The 17,689-nt window shown below is 51.2% G+C and overlaps 1 protein-coding gene across 1 annotated transcript in view; it reads left to right on the top strand.

Annotated features, from left to right (window-relative positions):
• DISP3 (dispatched RND transporter family member 3) overlaps positions 1-17,689 on the top strand; it is a 58,174-nt gene that overhangs the window by 31,703 nt on the left and 8,782 nt on the right. Inside the window, exons 4-13 of the mRNA XM_027564912.1 lie at positions 4,373-4,509; positions 6,024-6,158; positions 6,571-6,731; positions 7,917-8,056; positions 9,692-9,840; positions 10,073-10,234; positions 11,100-11,261; positions 13,466-13,579; positions 14,429-14,565; positions 15,744-15,928. Coding sequence (XP_027420713.1) covers positions 4,373-4,509; positions 6,024-6,158; positions 6,571-6,731; positions 7,917-8,056; positions 9,692-9,840; positions 10,073-10,234; positions 11,100-11,261; positions 13,466-13,579; positions 14,429-14,565; positions 15,744-15,928 — 1,482 coding nt within the window. The remainder of the gene's footprint in view (positions 1-4,372; positions 4,510-6,023; positions 6,159-6,570; positions 6,732-7,916; positions 8,057-9,691; positions 9,841-10,072; positions 10,235-11,099; positions 11,262-13,465; positions 13,580-14,428; positions 14,566-15,743; positions 15,929-17,689) is intronic.

Genomic DNA, 17,689 nt, shown 5'->3' with positions numbered 1-17,689 from the left:
CCCCCAATCCCTCCCAGCATCAGAGTCTTTTCCAATGAGTCAACTCTTAGAATGAGGTGGCCAAAGTACTGGAGTTTCAGCTTTAGCATCATTCCTTCCAAAGAACACCCAGGGCTGATCTCCTTCAGAATGGACTGGTTGGATCTCCTTGCAGTCCAAGGGACTCTCAAGAGTCTTCTCCAACACCACAGTTCAAAAGCATCAATTCTTCAGCACTCGGCTGTCTTCACGGTCCAACTCTTGCATCCATACATGACCACTGGAAAAACCATAGCCTTGACTAGTCGGACCTTTGTTGGTGCAAGGTCATTCATAATAAATATTCCCTTATGAGTGGTATCACCTCCTTCATGTGTGTCTTATCTCCTTTTTTCATGATCAGTCTGGCTAGAAATTTATCAATCTTATTGGGCCTCTCAAAGAGCTAGATTTTGGTTTCTTTGATATTTATTGTCTTTCTGTTTGTTTATATACTTATACTCTGATCTACATTATTTCCCTTCTTCCATTTGCATTATGTATAATTTTCTCTTGTTTTGCTTTCTTGCAGCAGAAGCTGAGGTCATTGATTCGAAAACTGTATTCTTTTCTAATACAGGTGTTTATTGCTATAAAATTCCCCTTAAGCGTCATTTTAGCACATCTCACACATTTTGACATGTGCTTTCATTTTCACTCAGTTCAAATACTCTCAATTTTCCCTTTTGATCTCTTCTTTGATCCCTATATTATTTAAAAGTTTGTTAGTCTCCAAATGTTTAGGAATTTCCCAGATAGTGTTTTGTCACTAATTTTTAATTTAATTCCATTGTGGTCATAGAACATACTTTTTACGACTTAAGTTATTCTAAATTTTCTGAGTCTTATTTATGGTCTAGAGTGTGGTTTGTCCTGATGAATGTTGCCTATGCACTTAAATGTATTCTGCTGTTATTGGGTGGAGTGTTCTATAAATGTCAATTAAGTCAGGTTGGTTGATTGTGTTGTTAAAGTCTTCTGTATCCATACTGATCTTCTGTCTAATTGTTCTAGCAGTTATTGAGAAAGGGATTTTGAAATGGCCAACTATGATTGCAGGTTTGTCTATTTCTTTCTTAATTTCTGTCAGTTTTTGCTTCATGTATTTTAAAACTCTGTTATTAGGTCCAAAGCAATTAGTATTGTTGCATTCTTTTAACGAACTGAGCCCTTTATAATTTTTAAATGACTTTCTTTATTTATAGTAATATTCTTTGCTCTGAAATTTATTTCATTTATTATTAATTTAACCACTCCAGCTTTCTTTTGATTCATGTCAGCATGGTACTTTTTTCTGTACTTTATTTTTAACCTATTTGTGTCAACATTGAATGTGAGTTTCTTATAGGCAGCTGGGTCTTGATTTTTTAATCTAATCTGACTGCCTCTGCCTTTTATTTGGGATATTTAGACCTTTTGCAAGAGGCAGTGATTAAGACCATCCCCAAGAAAAAGAAATGCAAAAAGGCAAAATGGTTGTCTGAGGAGGCCTTACAAATAGCTGAGAAAAGAAGAGAAGCTAAAGGCAAAGGAGAAAAGGAAAGATATACCCATTTGAATGCAGAGTTCCAAAGAATAGTAAGGAGAGATAAGAAAACCTTCCTCAGTGATCAATGCAGAGAATAGAGGAAAATAATAGAATGGGAACGACTAGAGATTTCTTCAAGAAAATTGCTTTTTCCAGTGGTCATGTATGGATGTGAGAGTTGGACTATGAAGAAAGCTTAGCCCCAAAGAATTGATGCTTTTGAACTGTGGTGTTAGATAAGACTCTTGAGAGTCCCTTGGACTGCAAGGAGATCCAACCAGTCCACCCTAAAGGAAATCAGTTCTGAATATTCATTGGAAGGACTGATGCTGAAGCTGAAACTCCCATACTTTGGCCACCTGATGCGAAGAACCGACTCATTGGAAAAGACCTTGATGCTGGGAAAGATTGAAGGCAGGAGGAGAAGGGGATGACAGAGGATGAGATGGTTGGATGGCATCACCAACTCTGTGGACGTGAGTTTGAGTAAGCTCTGGGATGGACAGGGAAGCCTGGCATACTGCAGTCCATGGAGTCTCAAAGAGTCGGACATGACTGAGGGGCTGAACTAAACTGAGACCTTTTACAGTTAGTATGTTGTTAACATGGTTAGACTTAAGACAATTTTATTTTATTCTCTTTGCCCCATATATTCTTAGTTCCTTTTTCCTCTCTCTGCCTTCTTTTGGACTGAGAATTTTTTATTATTCCATTTTATTTCCTTTGGTTTTTTTTAGCTATAAATATTTAATTTAGGAAATGGTAACCCACTCCAGTATTCTTGCCTGGAGAATCCCATGGATGGAGGAGCTTGGTGGGCTACAGTCCACGGGTCACAAAGAGTTGGAAAACAACTGAGCGACTTAACTCATTTTCAGGGTTTATAGTACACATCCTTAAGTTATCAGTGTACCTTCAAATGATGTTAAACCACTTCATGTATCAGTTCAGTTTAGTTCAGTCACTCAGTTGTGTCCGACTCTTTGTGGCCCTATGAATTGCAGCATGCCAGGCCTCCCTGTCCATCACCAGCTCCCTGAATTTACTCAAACTCATGTCCATCGAGTCAGTGATGCCATCCAGCCATCTCATCCTCTGTCATCCCCTTCTCCTCCTGCCCCCAATCCCTCCCAGCATCAGGGTCTTTTCAAATGAGTCAGCTCTTCACATGAGGTGGCCAAAGTATTGGAGTTTCAGCTTTAGCATCAGTCCTTCCAATGAACACCCAGGACTGATCTCATTTAGGATGGACTGGTTGGATCTCCTTGCAGTCCAACTTCATGTATAGTGTATAGTGTATACTATATATGAATAGTATACCACCATTTCCTTTCTCCTGACCTTTATACTATTGTCATATATTTTATTTTCATATATGTTATAAGCCCCACACTACATTACTGTTATTTCTGTTTAAATGGTCAGCCATCATTTTAAAAGATTTATGTAATAAGACATTTTTACACACTTATTCATGCTGTTACCATCTCTGGTCCTTTTTATTCCTTTGTGTAGGTGTGTACTTCCATTTGTAATAATTTGCCTTCTCCCTGAAGAATTTCCTTTAACATCTCTTGTAATGAAGGTGTACTGAAGATGAATTCATTTGGGTTTTGTATACTGAAAAAAAAAATCTTTATTTTACCTTTGTTTTTGAAATATATATTTCAAATGATAGAATTCTGGGCTGACTTTTTTCCTCAGTCGGTAAAGGATCTTGCTCCACTGTCTTCTCACTTGCATTGTTTCTGAAGAGAAATCTCCTGTCATTCTTACTTTCGTTCCTCTTTTTCCCTCAGTCTGCTTTCAAGATTTTATCTTGGTCACTTATTTTGAGCGATTTGATTATGATGTGCATTGTTGTTTTAGTCAACGATTTTTTGTGCTTGGGGGTCTGCTGCTCAAGCTTTTTGAATCAAGGGGTTTATCATTTTCATCAAGTTTGGGAAACTTTCAGGCTCTTTTAAGATGTCTGTTAACCCATATATTGCTTGCTCATTCACTCATTTGTGTCTCTTTGCGACCCCATGGGCTGTAGCCAGCCAGGCTTCTCTGTCCATGGAATTTTCCAGGCAAGAATACTGGCGTGGGTTGCCATTTTGTACTCCAGGGGATCTTCCTGACCCAGTGATTGAACCCATGTCTCTTGTGTCTCCTGCTCTGGCAGGTGGGCTCTTTACCATTGCACCATATATTAGGATGCACCAAAGCCTGGAAGCTTTCTCAAGCCAGTATGTCAGAGTGACCATAAAGCCCATTTTATTTATCTCTTAGAGATCACCATTCTTTGTTGTCATGTCCAGAATCTTGTTTCATGTATTTTCTCTCTCTCTTTTTTTAATTGTTAGTTTCACGAGAGGAAATGTAGATTTCATCTTGTTACTCCTCTTGACCAGGAACAGATCTCACCCCTCTTGGTATTTTAAAAATCAACTTCACCAACCTGGTTAAGTTTTTCTAATAGCTTCTGTTAAATGGGCACTGAATAGCACTGTAAGACTTGAGTATCTGGAAGCTGATTTGAATTTAGAATTTTGTTGTGAACAATTGAGAATTGAGGATAATGAGAATGACATAGAATTCAGCTATAATTGACTATTATCTGTGTGGAGCAGCAATCTCAACCTCACTGATAATTCAGTCCCACCCGAGACATGCTGGTTTCACTTGTCTAGAGTATGACCTGGACATCAGGATTCTTGAAAGCCCCCAGGTGACCATAATGTACAACCAAGGTAAAGAGCCACTGAGGAGGTATATGGTTCGTGGTCCTCCTCCATCTCTGATCCACTCTGTCTTTCCTCCCTCTGTGTCCTCCCTTCCCAGCAAAGTCCAGGTCCTGTATGGGGGCACAGACCTGTTTGATTATGAGGTTCGCAGAACCTTCAACAACGACATGCTCCTGGCCTTCATCAGCAGCAGCTGTATCGCTGCCCTCGTCTACATTCTCACCTCCTGCTCAGGTACGGTTTCTCCAGCAGCACCGCATGGAGCCAGCCCTTTCGTTCCTCCCAGTGTGCTTCTCTCTGGACAAAGCCTTCCTGCTTGGGAATGCCGCAAATGGGCTTGAATCCACTGTATCAGAGCTGGCGGTGGGACAGCTGCTCAGACATCACCTTCTAACCCCGGGCAGGGTGACTGAGGTGCAGAGGCAGACTGGGCCATGCCCCAGGGCCCGCTCCCCAAGGACCTCCTACAGTTGAACCTTTTGTTCTTTGACGGTCTTTTTCTTGTTGATAAGCTTTGTGGAGTCTGGAGTATTGGACACTTTATGGATTACTCCTTAGCCTGTTTATTATTATAATTTAGTATTTATTTATTTGGCTGTAACGGGTCTTGTGAACCGTGGGATCCTCATTGTGTCGTGCGGGATCTTTTGTTGCAGTATAAATTGTTTGTTGCAGCTCATGGGTTTCTCTATAGTTGTGGCTCACGGGCTCTCTAGTTGATGGTGCGTGAGCTCCAGAGCGCATGGGCTCAGTAGTTGCCACACACCCACTTAGTTGCCCTGTGGCATGTGGGATCTTAGTTCCCCAACCAGGGATCAAACCTGCATCCCCTGCACTGGAAAGTAGCTTCCCAAGCACTGGACCACTGCCAGGGAAGTCCCACCCTTAGCCTGTTTTAAAGTCCCAGCTGCCATTAGACTCCCAGTTCACTTTTCCACTGTCCTCTCCCCATGCACCCTAGCTGCTGCTTTCTGTGTATACAGGAGGTGCTCTTCATTGGCCAAGTGAATGAGAGATTGGTCATACCTTCAAAAATGGAAAAGACATTCACTCATCCATGTAACAAATATTAACTGGGCACCAACTATGTGCCAGATGCTCTCAGGTGCCAGAGTTCTAGTAGTGAACATCACTGATGTACTTCTTGCCTCCTGCTGCTGCTGCTAAGTCACTTCAGTCGTGTCCAACTCTGTGCGACCCCATAGATGGCAGCCCACCAGGCTCCCTCGTCCCTGGGATTCTCCAGGCAAGAACACTGGAGTGGGTTGCCATTTCCTTCTCCAATGTATGAAAGTGAAAAGTGAAAGTAAAGTCGCTCAGTCGTGTCCAACCCTCAGCGACCCCATGGACTGCAGCCCACCAGGCTCCTCCGTCCATGGGATTTTCCAGGCAAGAGTACTGGAGTGGGGTGCTATTGCCTTCTTGCCTCCATGGAACCTCTAATTTACTGGGTGACAGATGTTAAAAATATAATGATTCCCTATTAGCATATGAAGTAAGCTCTGCAAAGATGAGGGCCCATGAACAACCTGACTTACTCATCAAGGGCTTCATCTGCTACTCAGGCCTCCTGCCCAGCACCTTCTCTGGGCATAGAGAACTATACTGGGCTCAAATGGGGTGGTGAAGGTGCCCCTGGGGATGGGGGTGTATGAGGCAGGACCAAACCAGGGCCAGAGACACTGTGTCTGTGTCTGTGTTCTGTTGGGTCCCCCCACTCCATTCCCTGTGCTTCTTGCCCTGCCCAGTGTTCCTGTCCTTCTTCGGGATTGCCAGCATTGGCCTCAGTTGCCTGGTGGCGCTCTTCCTGTACCACGTGGTCTTCGGTATCCAGTACTTGGGCATCCTCAATGGGGTGGCTGCCTTTGTGATAGTGGGCATCGGTGAGTTGATTCTGTTGCCATGGTAATGGGCCTCCCACTTGGAAATTTGACCCCCAAAGGGCCTTTTACAGGATGCAAAGTCTGGCTTCCATGGGGGCTCTAAAAAGTCCTCTCTCAGACCTCAGAGCCTTGGACTTGGGGTGGAGGGTGGGTAGAGTATGAGTGGTGAGTGATTCTGGGCATATGGTGGGTGGAACCCCCCAGAGGTGGAAGGAGTGGGTGGATATGCTGGGTAAAGAAAGGTTAAGCATGGTGGGAAAGGTGAGGGGTGGTGAAGATTTGGAGGAAAGGATCTAGTTCTGGTGAGGGAGGGGGCCGTGCAGCATGAGAGTGGGTCTTGGGTTCATGGCCCAGGTTGGATCTGACCTGGAGACAGCAGAGTAACCCAGCTGGCCCGGCCCCCCTCCCATAGGCGTGGACGACGTCTTTGTGTTCATCAACACCTACCGCCAGGCCACCCACCTGGAAGACCCTCAACTGCGGATGATTCACACCATCCAGACGGCAGGCAAGGCCACCTTCTTCACCTCACTGACCACGGCCGCCGCCTATGCGGCTAACGTCTTCTCCCAGGTGGGAGCCAGCCCTCCAGCCTGGCCTGGCGTCCCCTGCCCCCCACCCCTGCCCATGCATACCTGGACCCTGGTCTCCGCTCTTCCCACCCACCCCTTCTCTTGGGGCCACGCAGTTTCCACCTCAAGGTACTTGCCACGTCCCTAGAGTCCATGTTTTGTTACTAATCACCATCACCAGAACTTAACAAATGGGAGAATTCTAGTGATACAAATTGTGTTTCTTATTGATGCTCATTACTGATAATCCACTCTCAGCCCTGAAGGGCATTTAGCAGTTGTTTCCAAAGGTCCCCCAGCTGCTACATGGTAAGCCTGCCCATGACTCCTGACCCCAGTGCAGGGCCCTCTCCACCCACCAGCTGCATACAGCATTGTTATCCCTCACATGCACTTCCCTCTTGCTGGCCCCACACTCCTTCCTGTCTGAGCTGGGCTTGAGAGAAGGATCCTAGGCCAGGTCCTGGGTGCCAGCAGAGCCTGAAAGGCAGTGAGCCTGTCTGAGTCTGAGAGGTCTTATGACCTGGACTGAGGATCCTGTCTAGAAACCGCTAGATGCTCTGGGATTCTCCAGACTTTACTAGAGAACCACACCCAGAAAACAAGCTGAGCTGGATTTCCATCCCTCCTCTGCCATTTTCTGGCTGTGTGACCTTAGGCAGCTTGTTTAACTTCTGTGAGCCTCACTCTCCTCACGTGTGGATCATCAGAGAATGGAATGAGATGCTTGTGAAAGTGTTCCACAGACAGTGAAGGAAGGCCTGTGTGCTTGTTGGCTGCAGCTTCCTTCTGATGGCCACACCCTGCGCAGGTGCATGTGACACTCCTGGGGCACACCCTGTGGCAGCTCTCTGTTCCCCTCTGCTAGCGTGTGCCCTGCTCTGACAGTGTGTGTTTTCCTCTGTCCTTCCTGTAATGAGTTACGGTGCGCTTGCTCTATGCTGGGCACTGTTCTGGGCAGAGGGCTGCAGTGTCGACCAGAGGCTGGACTCTTCCTCTCTGCCACACCCCTGGCTCCAGCCCAGCCATCTGACATCCTCCTAGGCCAGTGCCGTCATTCCCGCAGCCTCGGCCTTCGCATCCTGCCTCAGTCTGGGGGTGGTCAGGGCCCAGTGCTGCAGAGTCCCTGGGCTCCTTGGGCTCCAGGCCTGAACCCCGCCCATCGCCCCCACCTTTCCATTCCCAGATCCCAGCTGTCCACGACTTCGGCCTGTTCATGTCTCTGATCGTGTCCTGCTGCTGGCTGGCAGTGCTCTTCACCATGCCTGCAGCCCTGGGCATCTGGAGCCTTTACATGGCACCGCTGGAGAGTGCCTGCCAGGCCAGGTGAGCCGGGCGGGTGAGGGAGGCACAGGGACTGTGTCCTGCTCTCACGGAGTAGCCATGGCAGACCCTTGGGGGGCCATTCAGCACACCATCCTGTCTCCCAGAAGCCTGGTGATTCACTACTGAGCACCTTCTGTGTGCCCCGTCCTATGCTAGCACTTCTGTGTACTCCTGTCTAATAGTTACATTTGATCACCTACTGTGTACCAGAAAGTGGGCAGAGTGCTTTTGTACAAGATCTTACTGCCATCCCCAGGGACCCTAGGAGCTGGGTCCTCTTATTTCACCCGTTTTGTAAAATGTCTGTAGACAAGGAGGCAAAGGCTTGGAGACGCTGGGCAGCTTTCTCAAAGTTATCCATTTAATAGGCAGCAGAGCGGAAATTTAGATCCCCGTAATCTGACTCTGGATCCCATGCTCTTAGCCACCATGTTAAATGTCCTCTGGGTTCTCATCTTGAGAGAGGAACCGTATTTAGACCCAGTGAGCCAGGTGCAAAGTTGATTGGATCAGTACAGAGCTGCTGCAGCTGAAGGTAGAGGGCTTGGGGTCTTGTGGGCCAAGCCAGCAGGGTTAAGGCAGGGGGCACATTGGTCAAATGGAATCCGGCCTGAGTGGCTGTCTGGGTTGGGAGTACTAGGGAATGATAGAGGGTCTGGCCTTGGTGCAGGGCATGCAAATGCAGGACTGTCAGGGGTCCATGACAGTGTCCCCTTGACCATGGTGAGACGAGGGGCAGGAAGGAGATGAGAGGCCAGCAGGGAGCTCAGATTAAGGTCTGGGAAGGATTCCTTAGCTCTCCCACGCATACCTTTGCTTCAGGATCTCCATGTATGGTGGTTCAGGTTGGGCACTGCACAAGAGCCCTCTAGCTGAGGCACAGTCATCTGCACTGTGGCCATTCAGGTTTGACTGTTTCTATGACAGTTTTGTGACATAGAAGCAAAGTGACTTGGGTAAAAGCCTCCTTTTCCCTAATTTCTACAGAGATACCAACTAAGCCCACCCTGTCCCTTCCCCCAGTCTAGGGTAGGGGATGCAGCCTCAGCCTCCTTGCCTGGAAACTGTGGGCCTTTGGACATGTAACTTAACCTTTCTGCACCTCAGTTTTCTGTTCTGTAATGGGTACTGCAACCCTGTGGGGATTCATAAGAGAATCCACGAGGAGCTCTAGCTCAGTCTCTGGCACTGAGCACTCCTGGCACATTCGCTGTGTGCACTGTTCTTGCCCCCAGTCTCCAGGGTGAGCCTTGGTCCCCCACATTCACTCCAGCTAAGGCCTCAGCTGCACACTCAGCCCAGCCCCGCTTCCCCATCCCCCTGGTCTCAGGGCCCCAGGCACTCGACAGCACAGGCGTGATCCCTCTGCTGCAGTCACCTCGATGCTTGGGCAGCTGCGTGCCATCATCTGCTGTCCCTAGGGATGACTACTGTCACCATTTGTCTCCCCAGAGGAACTGTGGTACCCGAGGGCCCTGGGGGAGATGACACTGGTGAGAATTCAGGCACAGGCTCCTGAAAGCCTGGGAGGCATGTCCTGTGGGTTGTCAGTAGCAGCGTGATGCCTGGTTCACATGTAGCCCGGACATGCAGCCTGGACTCCCAGGACCCACCCTTCCCCCACTCTGTCCGCAGCTGCAACCAGAAGTGTGGCCGCAGGAGTTCCCCGCACTTCCCTGGGGACGTGTTCATGGCTCCTGAGCGGGCTGGGGGCGGCCCTGCACAGGGCCCCATGCCCTACCTGGACGATGACATCCCCCTGCTGAGTGTGGAGGAGGAGCCAGGTGAGAGGGGGTGCGGGCCTGCTGCTGAATCTGCGGGACCCAGGCACTGCCTCTGTCAGGGGAAGTACCTTGACAAGCTGGTGCGAGGACCATCTGGTCGTGAGGTGGGGGTGGGACGAGACTGGGAGGATCCCCGTCAAGCATCTGAGCTTCCCTGGAGGGGGTGTGGACCAGGGGGACTTTGACCCACTTCTGGGCCAGCCCTCTGATGGGCCGCTGCTCTGCCCTGCAGTGTCGCTGGAGCTGGGAGATGTGTCCCTGGTGTCTGTGCCCCCCGAGGGCTTGCAGCCAGCTCCCAACGGGGGCAGCCGGGGGCAGCTCATTGCCCAGCTGCAGGAGCTGCTGCACCACTGGGTCCTGTGGTCGGCCGTCAAGAGCCGTTGGGTGATTGTGGGTAAGTGGGCTCTCCACTCTCCTTCCCCCATCTCGCAGTGTCTCCCAGCACCTGAGATGTGGACAACAGACTCCCCCCGGCCATTTTCTCAAAGAACACGCAGGTCTTGGGAGCCCGCCCCTTGTCCCACAGATGAGCTAGAGGTCAGATACCCGGGCTCAGGTCGCTCACTCTCTCGGAGCCTCACCCCCTCCCTGCAGAGAATAAAGCCAGTCTCACGATAGCTGTCGCTTATTGAACGCCTCCTACGTCCTGGTCATCATGCTGGACAGCAGAGCAGAGTGCCCAGTGCTTGGGCTCTGCCATTGGACCGGCTTGGCTAATTGGGATCCTGACTCTGCCACGTTCTAGCAGTGCCACCTGGACTGGGGCAGTTAGTCTGTGCCTCAGTTTCCTATCTTATGACTGAGGAGAAGAAGAGAATCTAGTAAGGCTGTTGTAAGGAAACGACAGTATGTGTAAAGGATTTAGCCCAGTGTGAGGCATGCAGTAGCGCTCCATGAAAGTTAAGTGCTATTATTATTATCGTTGTAAAGATTTAGGTCTGTGTAAGACCAAATGGATGTGCGGGCTCTTTATAGACTGTTCAGGGCTCTAAGATGATGGCTGCTTCTTGTCCAGGAATGTGAGCTGGAACTTGAAGTCCGACCCCTGGTGACATGCATGACAACTGGCCCCTACCTTCAAGGGAGTGATCCCCACCCACAGGCTGGCATGCTGGGCCTCTGCCCACTCCCTTGGGATACCTGCCCTCCTCCCCACAGCAGGAGCAGCTCTTTCCCAGGGCTCTGGAGGCCCCGGCTGTGCATGTGTCCCCCCGCCACAGGGCCCCAGCCCTGCCTAGTGCAGTGTCCTTTCCTCGCAGGGCTCTTTGTCTCCATCCTCGTCCTATCCCTGGTGTTCGCCAGCCGGCTCCGCCCCGCCAGCCGGGCCCCGCTGCTCTTCCGGCCCGATACCAACATCCAGGTGCTGCTGGACCTCAAGTACAACCTGAGCGCCGAGGGCATCTCCTGCATCACCTGTTCAGGTGAGGTTTCCTGCCGGGGTGTCCTCTTTGGAGTCCAGATCCCCAGGACTAGAGATGCCAGGCTCCCCATCACCGTGTGAACTTAGGAAATCAACTCCACCTCTAAAAAGTGTTAGTCACTCAGTCACGTCCGACTCTTTGCACCCCCATGGACTATAGCCCCACCAGTCTCCTCTGTCCATGGGATTCTCCAGGCAAGAATACTGGAGTGGGTAGCCATTCCCTTCTCCAGGGAATCTTCCCTACCCAGGGATCAAACCCAGGTCTTCCACACTCTAGGCAGATTCTTTATCATCTGAGCCACCAGGGAGTCTCAGTGTTTCCACATTTCATTAAATGAATACTTCTGGGTACCAGCTGTGCTGGTGCTGGGGAGGCCACAGTGGGCAGGACAGGCTTCCCAAGCACAGGAATTCACTCCACTGCTATGGAGGCCATGTAATAGTAGATCTGAGCTGTGGTGGATGAAAAGCAGGGTGCCTGGGGAGCTCAGCATCATGGAGATCTTCCTGGAGGAGGGACTATCTAAGCCAAGACTCGTGGAATGGGAAGGACTTGGCCTGGCTGGGAGGGGAGAGGAGGGAAGTGGTCTAGGCAGAGGGGAGCACCAGAGGTGGGAAAGACTAGGACCAGGTTTGAGGGAGGTAGTTGCATGAGCCAAAGCTAGCCAGATGGGCCTGGTGGGCTACAGTGTGATGTCTGGATTACATTGTCATTGTCATTGTCACTGGAAGTTAGTGGAGGGCTTTACGCAGAGAGGGACCAGGTGCTGTCTGGTTGGAGGGCTGCGTAGAGCATGGCTGGGAGTCCAGGTAGGAGGCTGGTGTAGTCATCTTGACAAGAGACTGTAGGGGCTGGAGCCAGCGTGGTTGATGGTGCAGTGAAGTCAAGAGGTTTTTAGGAGATGACATCCACAGGACTTGGTGATGGAGCATGTGCCAGGGATGAGCAAAGAGGTGAGATAAAGATGTCTGCTTGTCTTAGAGTTAGTCTGATGAGGTCCAGGGTAGGGCGAGGGAAGTCGACTCAAGGTCATACCGCTTTGCCGGGTGGTTAGAAACCAAATGAGAAGACGCTTGGGTGAGTGCTCCCAGCTCCTGGGGGAAGACCCGCTGACTGCTGTAATTGCCTTCATGTAATTGGGGCGGTGTTCAGATTAACCTGGCCTTCCCCTTGGTGATTGCATGAGCCGAATGCATGATAATCAACAGCGGCTTAGGGAGGTGCCTGAGGATCCCCTCTTGAATTGGAGCTGACCTGGCCACATCCCCTCCGCCACTCCCACCTGCCTGGGCATTGAATTTCATTCCATTCTCACTGCCCCTGCAAGGCCTTCTGCCATCCCTTGGGGCCTGGAGGCCGAAAGCCACATCTGCTCCCATTTCACAGATGGACAGACCCTGGGATGATCCCAAAGTTCCTGGAAACATCTGGAGAAGGGCCAAGACCCCAGCCAGAGTTCAGCCCCTGGCCCCTTGTATCTCTCAGCCTCTGAGCTGCCTCTTAAAGGGGCCCTTCATGTTGTAGCAAAAAGAGCTTCGGCTGTAGGGGCAGACAGGACCTGTCCTGCTGGCCTCCGCCTCTCACTTCCCCTACAGGTCATGTAACCTCCTCGAACCTCTGCTTGCTTCTCTGTCAAATGGGGTTAATAATAACCACCTCCTAGAATTACTGTGAGGATCGCATTTTTGAAAGTGTAAAATGTAGCTCATTAAAAAAACAAAACCAACAAAAAATTCATCTACAATGCTTGGGGCAAAACAGGCAGTCTCCCCTCATCTCTGCCGTTTCTAATTATTCCTATTTATGGAGCATTCAGCACGAGCCAGACACGTTGCTAAGCCCATGAGATGCAGCGTCCCCTTTGATCCCTCAACCACCCTCCAGAGGTAACCCTTGGGAGTGTCATCCCATTTGACAGGGGGAAAGTGAGGCAAGATGAGGGTGAGTAGGGAAAGCTTCTGAGTGTCTTTCTCGGGGTAAGACTGGTGGGTACCTTTCTTTTGCCTTAAGATTCTTATGCATTTGGCATTTCTTCAGTTCTCCCCACGTTTGTTTTAGAAAAAACCTTTTCCCCAGACACCCTGACACTACCCCCTTTTCTAAAGGCTCCAGGGCCTGTGTCCCTGGGATCGTCACTGTCCCAACCTCAGCCGAGCCCAGCCAGGGAGGCCCTCCTGTCCCTGACACGACGCGGGGGGTAGGTCTGTTCCAGGAGAAGCCCCACAGCCTGCAGAACAATATCCGGACGTCCCTGGAGAAGAAGAAGCGGGGTTCTGGGGTGTCCTGGGCCAGCCGGCCTGAGGCCACGCTGCAGGGTCAGTGGGGAATGTGGACTGTCTGGGTGGGGGTGTCAGGATGTCCTGGTACAAGGGTGTGGGGGTCTTGCAGGGAGAGCAGATAAAATCCCTTCTTTGATTCTCCTTCAAGAACAACAGGGTTGGGTTGGGGGTGGGGGTAGGGGAGTGAACTTGAGGCCCTCACCCAGCATCCCACCAGCTCTCCTCGGCCAGAACAAGGCGATCCCCTCCTGCCACACCCCAGCCTGGCCTGTGCTGCCACATGAACCCGCCTTGTGTGCCGGACCATCCTGATTTGGGGGAGGGGGCCTCCTGAACACTGGAACCTAGCTTATCCCTTCTGGTGTTCCCGTCAGAGGGGGTATGCTGGGATACATGTGGGAATTAACCCCCCGCAGTTAACCCCCAGAATTAACCCCCAGGGCAGTTCCATATGTCCTTGTCACCCCACAACCATCATCACCCCCTCTGTGCCCACCATCGTCATCACCAATGTGGCCCCACCTTTCACACTGTGCTCCCGTCATTGGCATCACTGCCACTTCCCTAGTCCATACTGGCACATCTTTACCATGGCTTCCACCTGCACTGTCACTTCCTCCACACCTGCCACCTCCCATCCAGTGTCCACCACCACCTGCCCTCCATCTATGTCACTGCGCCATCCCTGTGTTCACCACCACCACCTGCCCCTCCACCACTGCGGTGGGCTCGGTCCAGTATACAGGAACAGAGCCAACACTTGGAGATGAGCCCGAGATCAGGCTCAGCTCCTCAGCCAGCGGAGCAGAGGCTGGGCTGCTGCAGGATCAGGGGATGCTAGCCGAGGTGATCGTCCCCCCTCCTCCACCCCTCCTTTGTCCCTAGACTCCCCAGGCACCGTGTACGTCTCCAAGGTGAAGAACAAAGGCCGCCCGACTGTCTACAGGTTCTCCCTCAATGCCAGCCTGCCTGCCCCTTGGCAGACCGTGTCCCTTGGGGACGGGGAGGTGCCCTCCTTCCAGGTGAGCCTGGGCTCTCATGCAGTGAGCTGCCACGACCAGGGAAGGGGCCCTTAGTGCTGCATTGGTGGGCACTGGCCACGTCGGGGTAGGGGCAGGGTCTGCAAGGATGGACCTGCTCCAGGCAAATGAGGACCCTCTCCTGCCATCAGCCAGGCCCACAGCAGGGACCTGCAGAGTGGTGAAAGCAGGGCTGCTGAGTCAGCCAGGCCTGGGTTCGAGTTCTGGCTGTGCCATTTATAACCTGTGTGTCTTTGGGAAGATTACTTCATCTCTCTGAGCCTCAGCTTCCTCATCTATGTAATGGGGGTATGAAAGGTACCACCCTGGGTTGCTGGAGGTACTTGAGACAAGGCCTGTGAGTTCTGTAACACCTGGAATGTAGTAAGCACTCGGTAAACCGGAGCCATGAGTTAGACTGTCGTTTTCAGCCTCTGTTCTAACACCCCCAGAAAAGGGTCTCCCAGGGCCAACCCAGGCCTCTGATTTTTTCCTCTCAAACATCATTGGTGTTTCTTTAACATGTTACACCTCCAGGGTGACAGTTACCCATGTCAACTCATGTCAATCTGATCAGGGTTTGTATTTCCGTTTGAAAGATGGAGTGTGTGAGGTATTCCCTGGCTCTGACCTTTACACTAATGTTTACAAGGTGATTCCCACTGCCTGGAGAGCCTGCCTTCCAGCTTAAAGCACGACTGGCTCCCCGTTCAGGTTTCTTAACATAATGTCACCTCCTCCCTGGGTCATGTCCTGGAAATCTCAGTTCACCCTCCTCTTCTACTGCCCCATTCCTCCTGGGTCTTATCATGCTAATGTTTAAGTCTAAGCCCTTAAAAGAATCTGAAGCCATCGTCACTCGTGGCTCTAGGAGGGCAGGGACCAAGCCCATCTGGTTCAGTGTTGTATTCACAGCCCAGCTCAGGGCTGGCTTGGAGTAAATCCTCAGTTGAAGAAGGACTGAGGCTCAGAGAGAGAGAGGGAAGGGTTTGCCTCACCTTTAAACTCGAACCCAAGCCTCCTGGGTTCTGCCCAGAGCTCTTCCCCTGACTCTGGGGGCTGGAACAGGGGCAGGGGGTGGGGAGGTCTCCCAGGAGGGAGGGGACCCAGCCTGAGGCCCAGCCCAGGCAGAGGCAGCCTCCCGGAGTCACCTGTCTTGTCTCTGTCAATCCACTGCTTAGGTGTATAGAGCGCCTTTTGGTAACTTCACCAAGAAGCTGACCGCTTGTATGTCTACAGTAGGGCTGCTCCAGGCGGCGAGCCCCTCCCGCAAGTGGATGGTGACGACCTTGGCCTGCGACACCAAACGGGGCTGGAAGCTTGACTTCAGCTTCTACGTGGCCGCCAAGGAGCAGCAGCACACCCGGTAACAGAGCCTTGCAGACGAGCCGGTTCCCACTCGTTTGCCCCTCCCACCAGGGATGTCCGCAGGCCGCTGTCCAGGGACTTCCCTGTTGGTCTGGTGGTTAAGACTTCGCCTGCCAGTGCAGGGAGACCAAGTTCAATCCCTAGTCAGTGAAGCTACAATCCTACATGCCTCAGGGGCATAAAACCAAAACCAAAAACAGAAGCAATATTGTAACAAAGTCAATAAAGACTTTAAAAAGTGGTCCACATTAAAAAAAAAAAATTCTTTTAAAAAGAAACCCCTACCTATTTCCACATGTGTGCTTAGACAGTCTTCCCCCCAGAGCTGGGCATGGGGGAACACCAAGATGCCAGGCCCACAGTTCTCTCCCCTATCTGCCCCTTATCCTCTGAGTGGCTCTGTGAGAGATGCTGTCTGCCTGCCCCTTGGCACACCAGGCAGTTCCCAGCTCAGAGCTCCTGCATTTGCTGTTCCCTGGACCTATGGTGCTCTTCCCCAGCTCCTCCAGAACCACGGGACCACAAGGGAAGTCCATGATTGACTCCTCAAGATTTAGGTCCTTACCCAGATACTCCCCACCCACGGCTGTCTCTGACCAGACCGCCCTCCCACAGCTGAAACAGCCACACCCCATCTCTCCCCATACATCACCCAGCTGCTCTCTTTCTGGTTCCCATCACCTCCTGGAAGCATACTGACAGCTGGTTCGTTACCTGTCTTTGCTCAGGAGAATGTAGGCCTCCTGCCGTATCCCCTCACCTGGTCCAGAGCCTGGCACGCAGCAGGTGCTCAGGAAACGCTTGCTGGGTAAATGAGTGAAGGAAAGAATGAGTACACGCTGCCTACCTCTCCAAGGCTCTATCCACACTCTCAGTGCATACAGTTAATTCAGAGGTTATTTATTTAGTGTTGCTCCTCCCTAAAGAATCTGCCTGCAATGCAGGAGACCCAGGTTTGATCCCTGGGTCAGGAAGATCCTCTGGAGGAGGGCAAGCAACCCACTCCAGTATTCTTGCCTGGGAAATCCCATGGACAGAGGAGGCTGGCGGGCTATATTCCATGGAGTGGCAGAGTCAGACATGACTGAGCAGCTAACACCCCCTGAGACTGTAAGGTGACAGGAGAGAGCCCGTGTCTGTTGTCCTTATCTACTGTATACACATGCCCTGCCTAGCGCCTGGCATGAAGTCACTGTCCCCAAATACTTAATGAGCAACTGTGTGCTGTGCCTTGAGGGGTCTCCGAGCCAGCTGGGGGCATCTTTTCCCAGGTTCCTCCCCCTGTTCTGACCACTGAGGCTATGTTCGCTGAGGGCCTTACTCTCTCATCCATTCATTCATTTAATAAACCTTGAGCACTGACAGTGGGCCGGCATGTGGCTAGTGCTGGGGATGGTAAACAAGACAGATGTGACTCCTGCCCTCGGGCTGACTAGCAGGAGACAACAGCTAGCAAGTCAAGCGCAATGTCATTACAAATTACAATACGTGCTCCGAAAGGAAGAGCCCACTGCCATCGCAGTCCAGATAACGGCAGTGCAGGGCCTGCGCTTCTGCCACCAGGGACCATGGTCTGTTTGGCAGGGCCTGGCCTTGGGGCAGCGAGCACCCACATGAGGCTGGACTCAGCTTGGGGCCGGGGGTTGACCAAGATGGGCTCACTGGGCCATTCCAGCTTGGCCCACCTGGCTCAGGAGGTGGGGTCCTTCTGCCTGCCCTCTAGGGCTATGCTCCCTCTGCAGATACACAATAGCCACTG

Source organism: Bos indicus x Bos taurus, chromosome 16 (assembly GCF_003369695.1).
Source record: "Bos indicus x Bos taurus breed Angus x Brahman F1 hybrid chromosome 16, Bos_hybrid_MaternalHap_v2.0, whole genome shotgun sequence".
Lineage (NCBI taxonomy): Eukaryota > Metazoa > Chordata > Mammalia > Artiodactyla > Bovidae > Bos > Bos indicus x Bos taurus.
The sequence above is the reverse complement of the archived record's forward strand: the minus strand, read 5'-3'. Positions and strand labels throughout refer to the sequence as shown.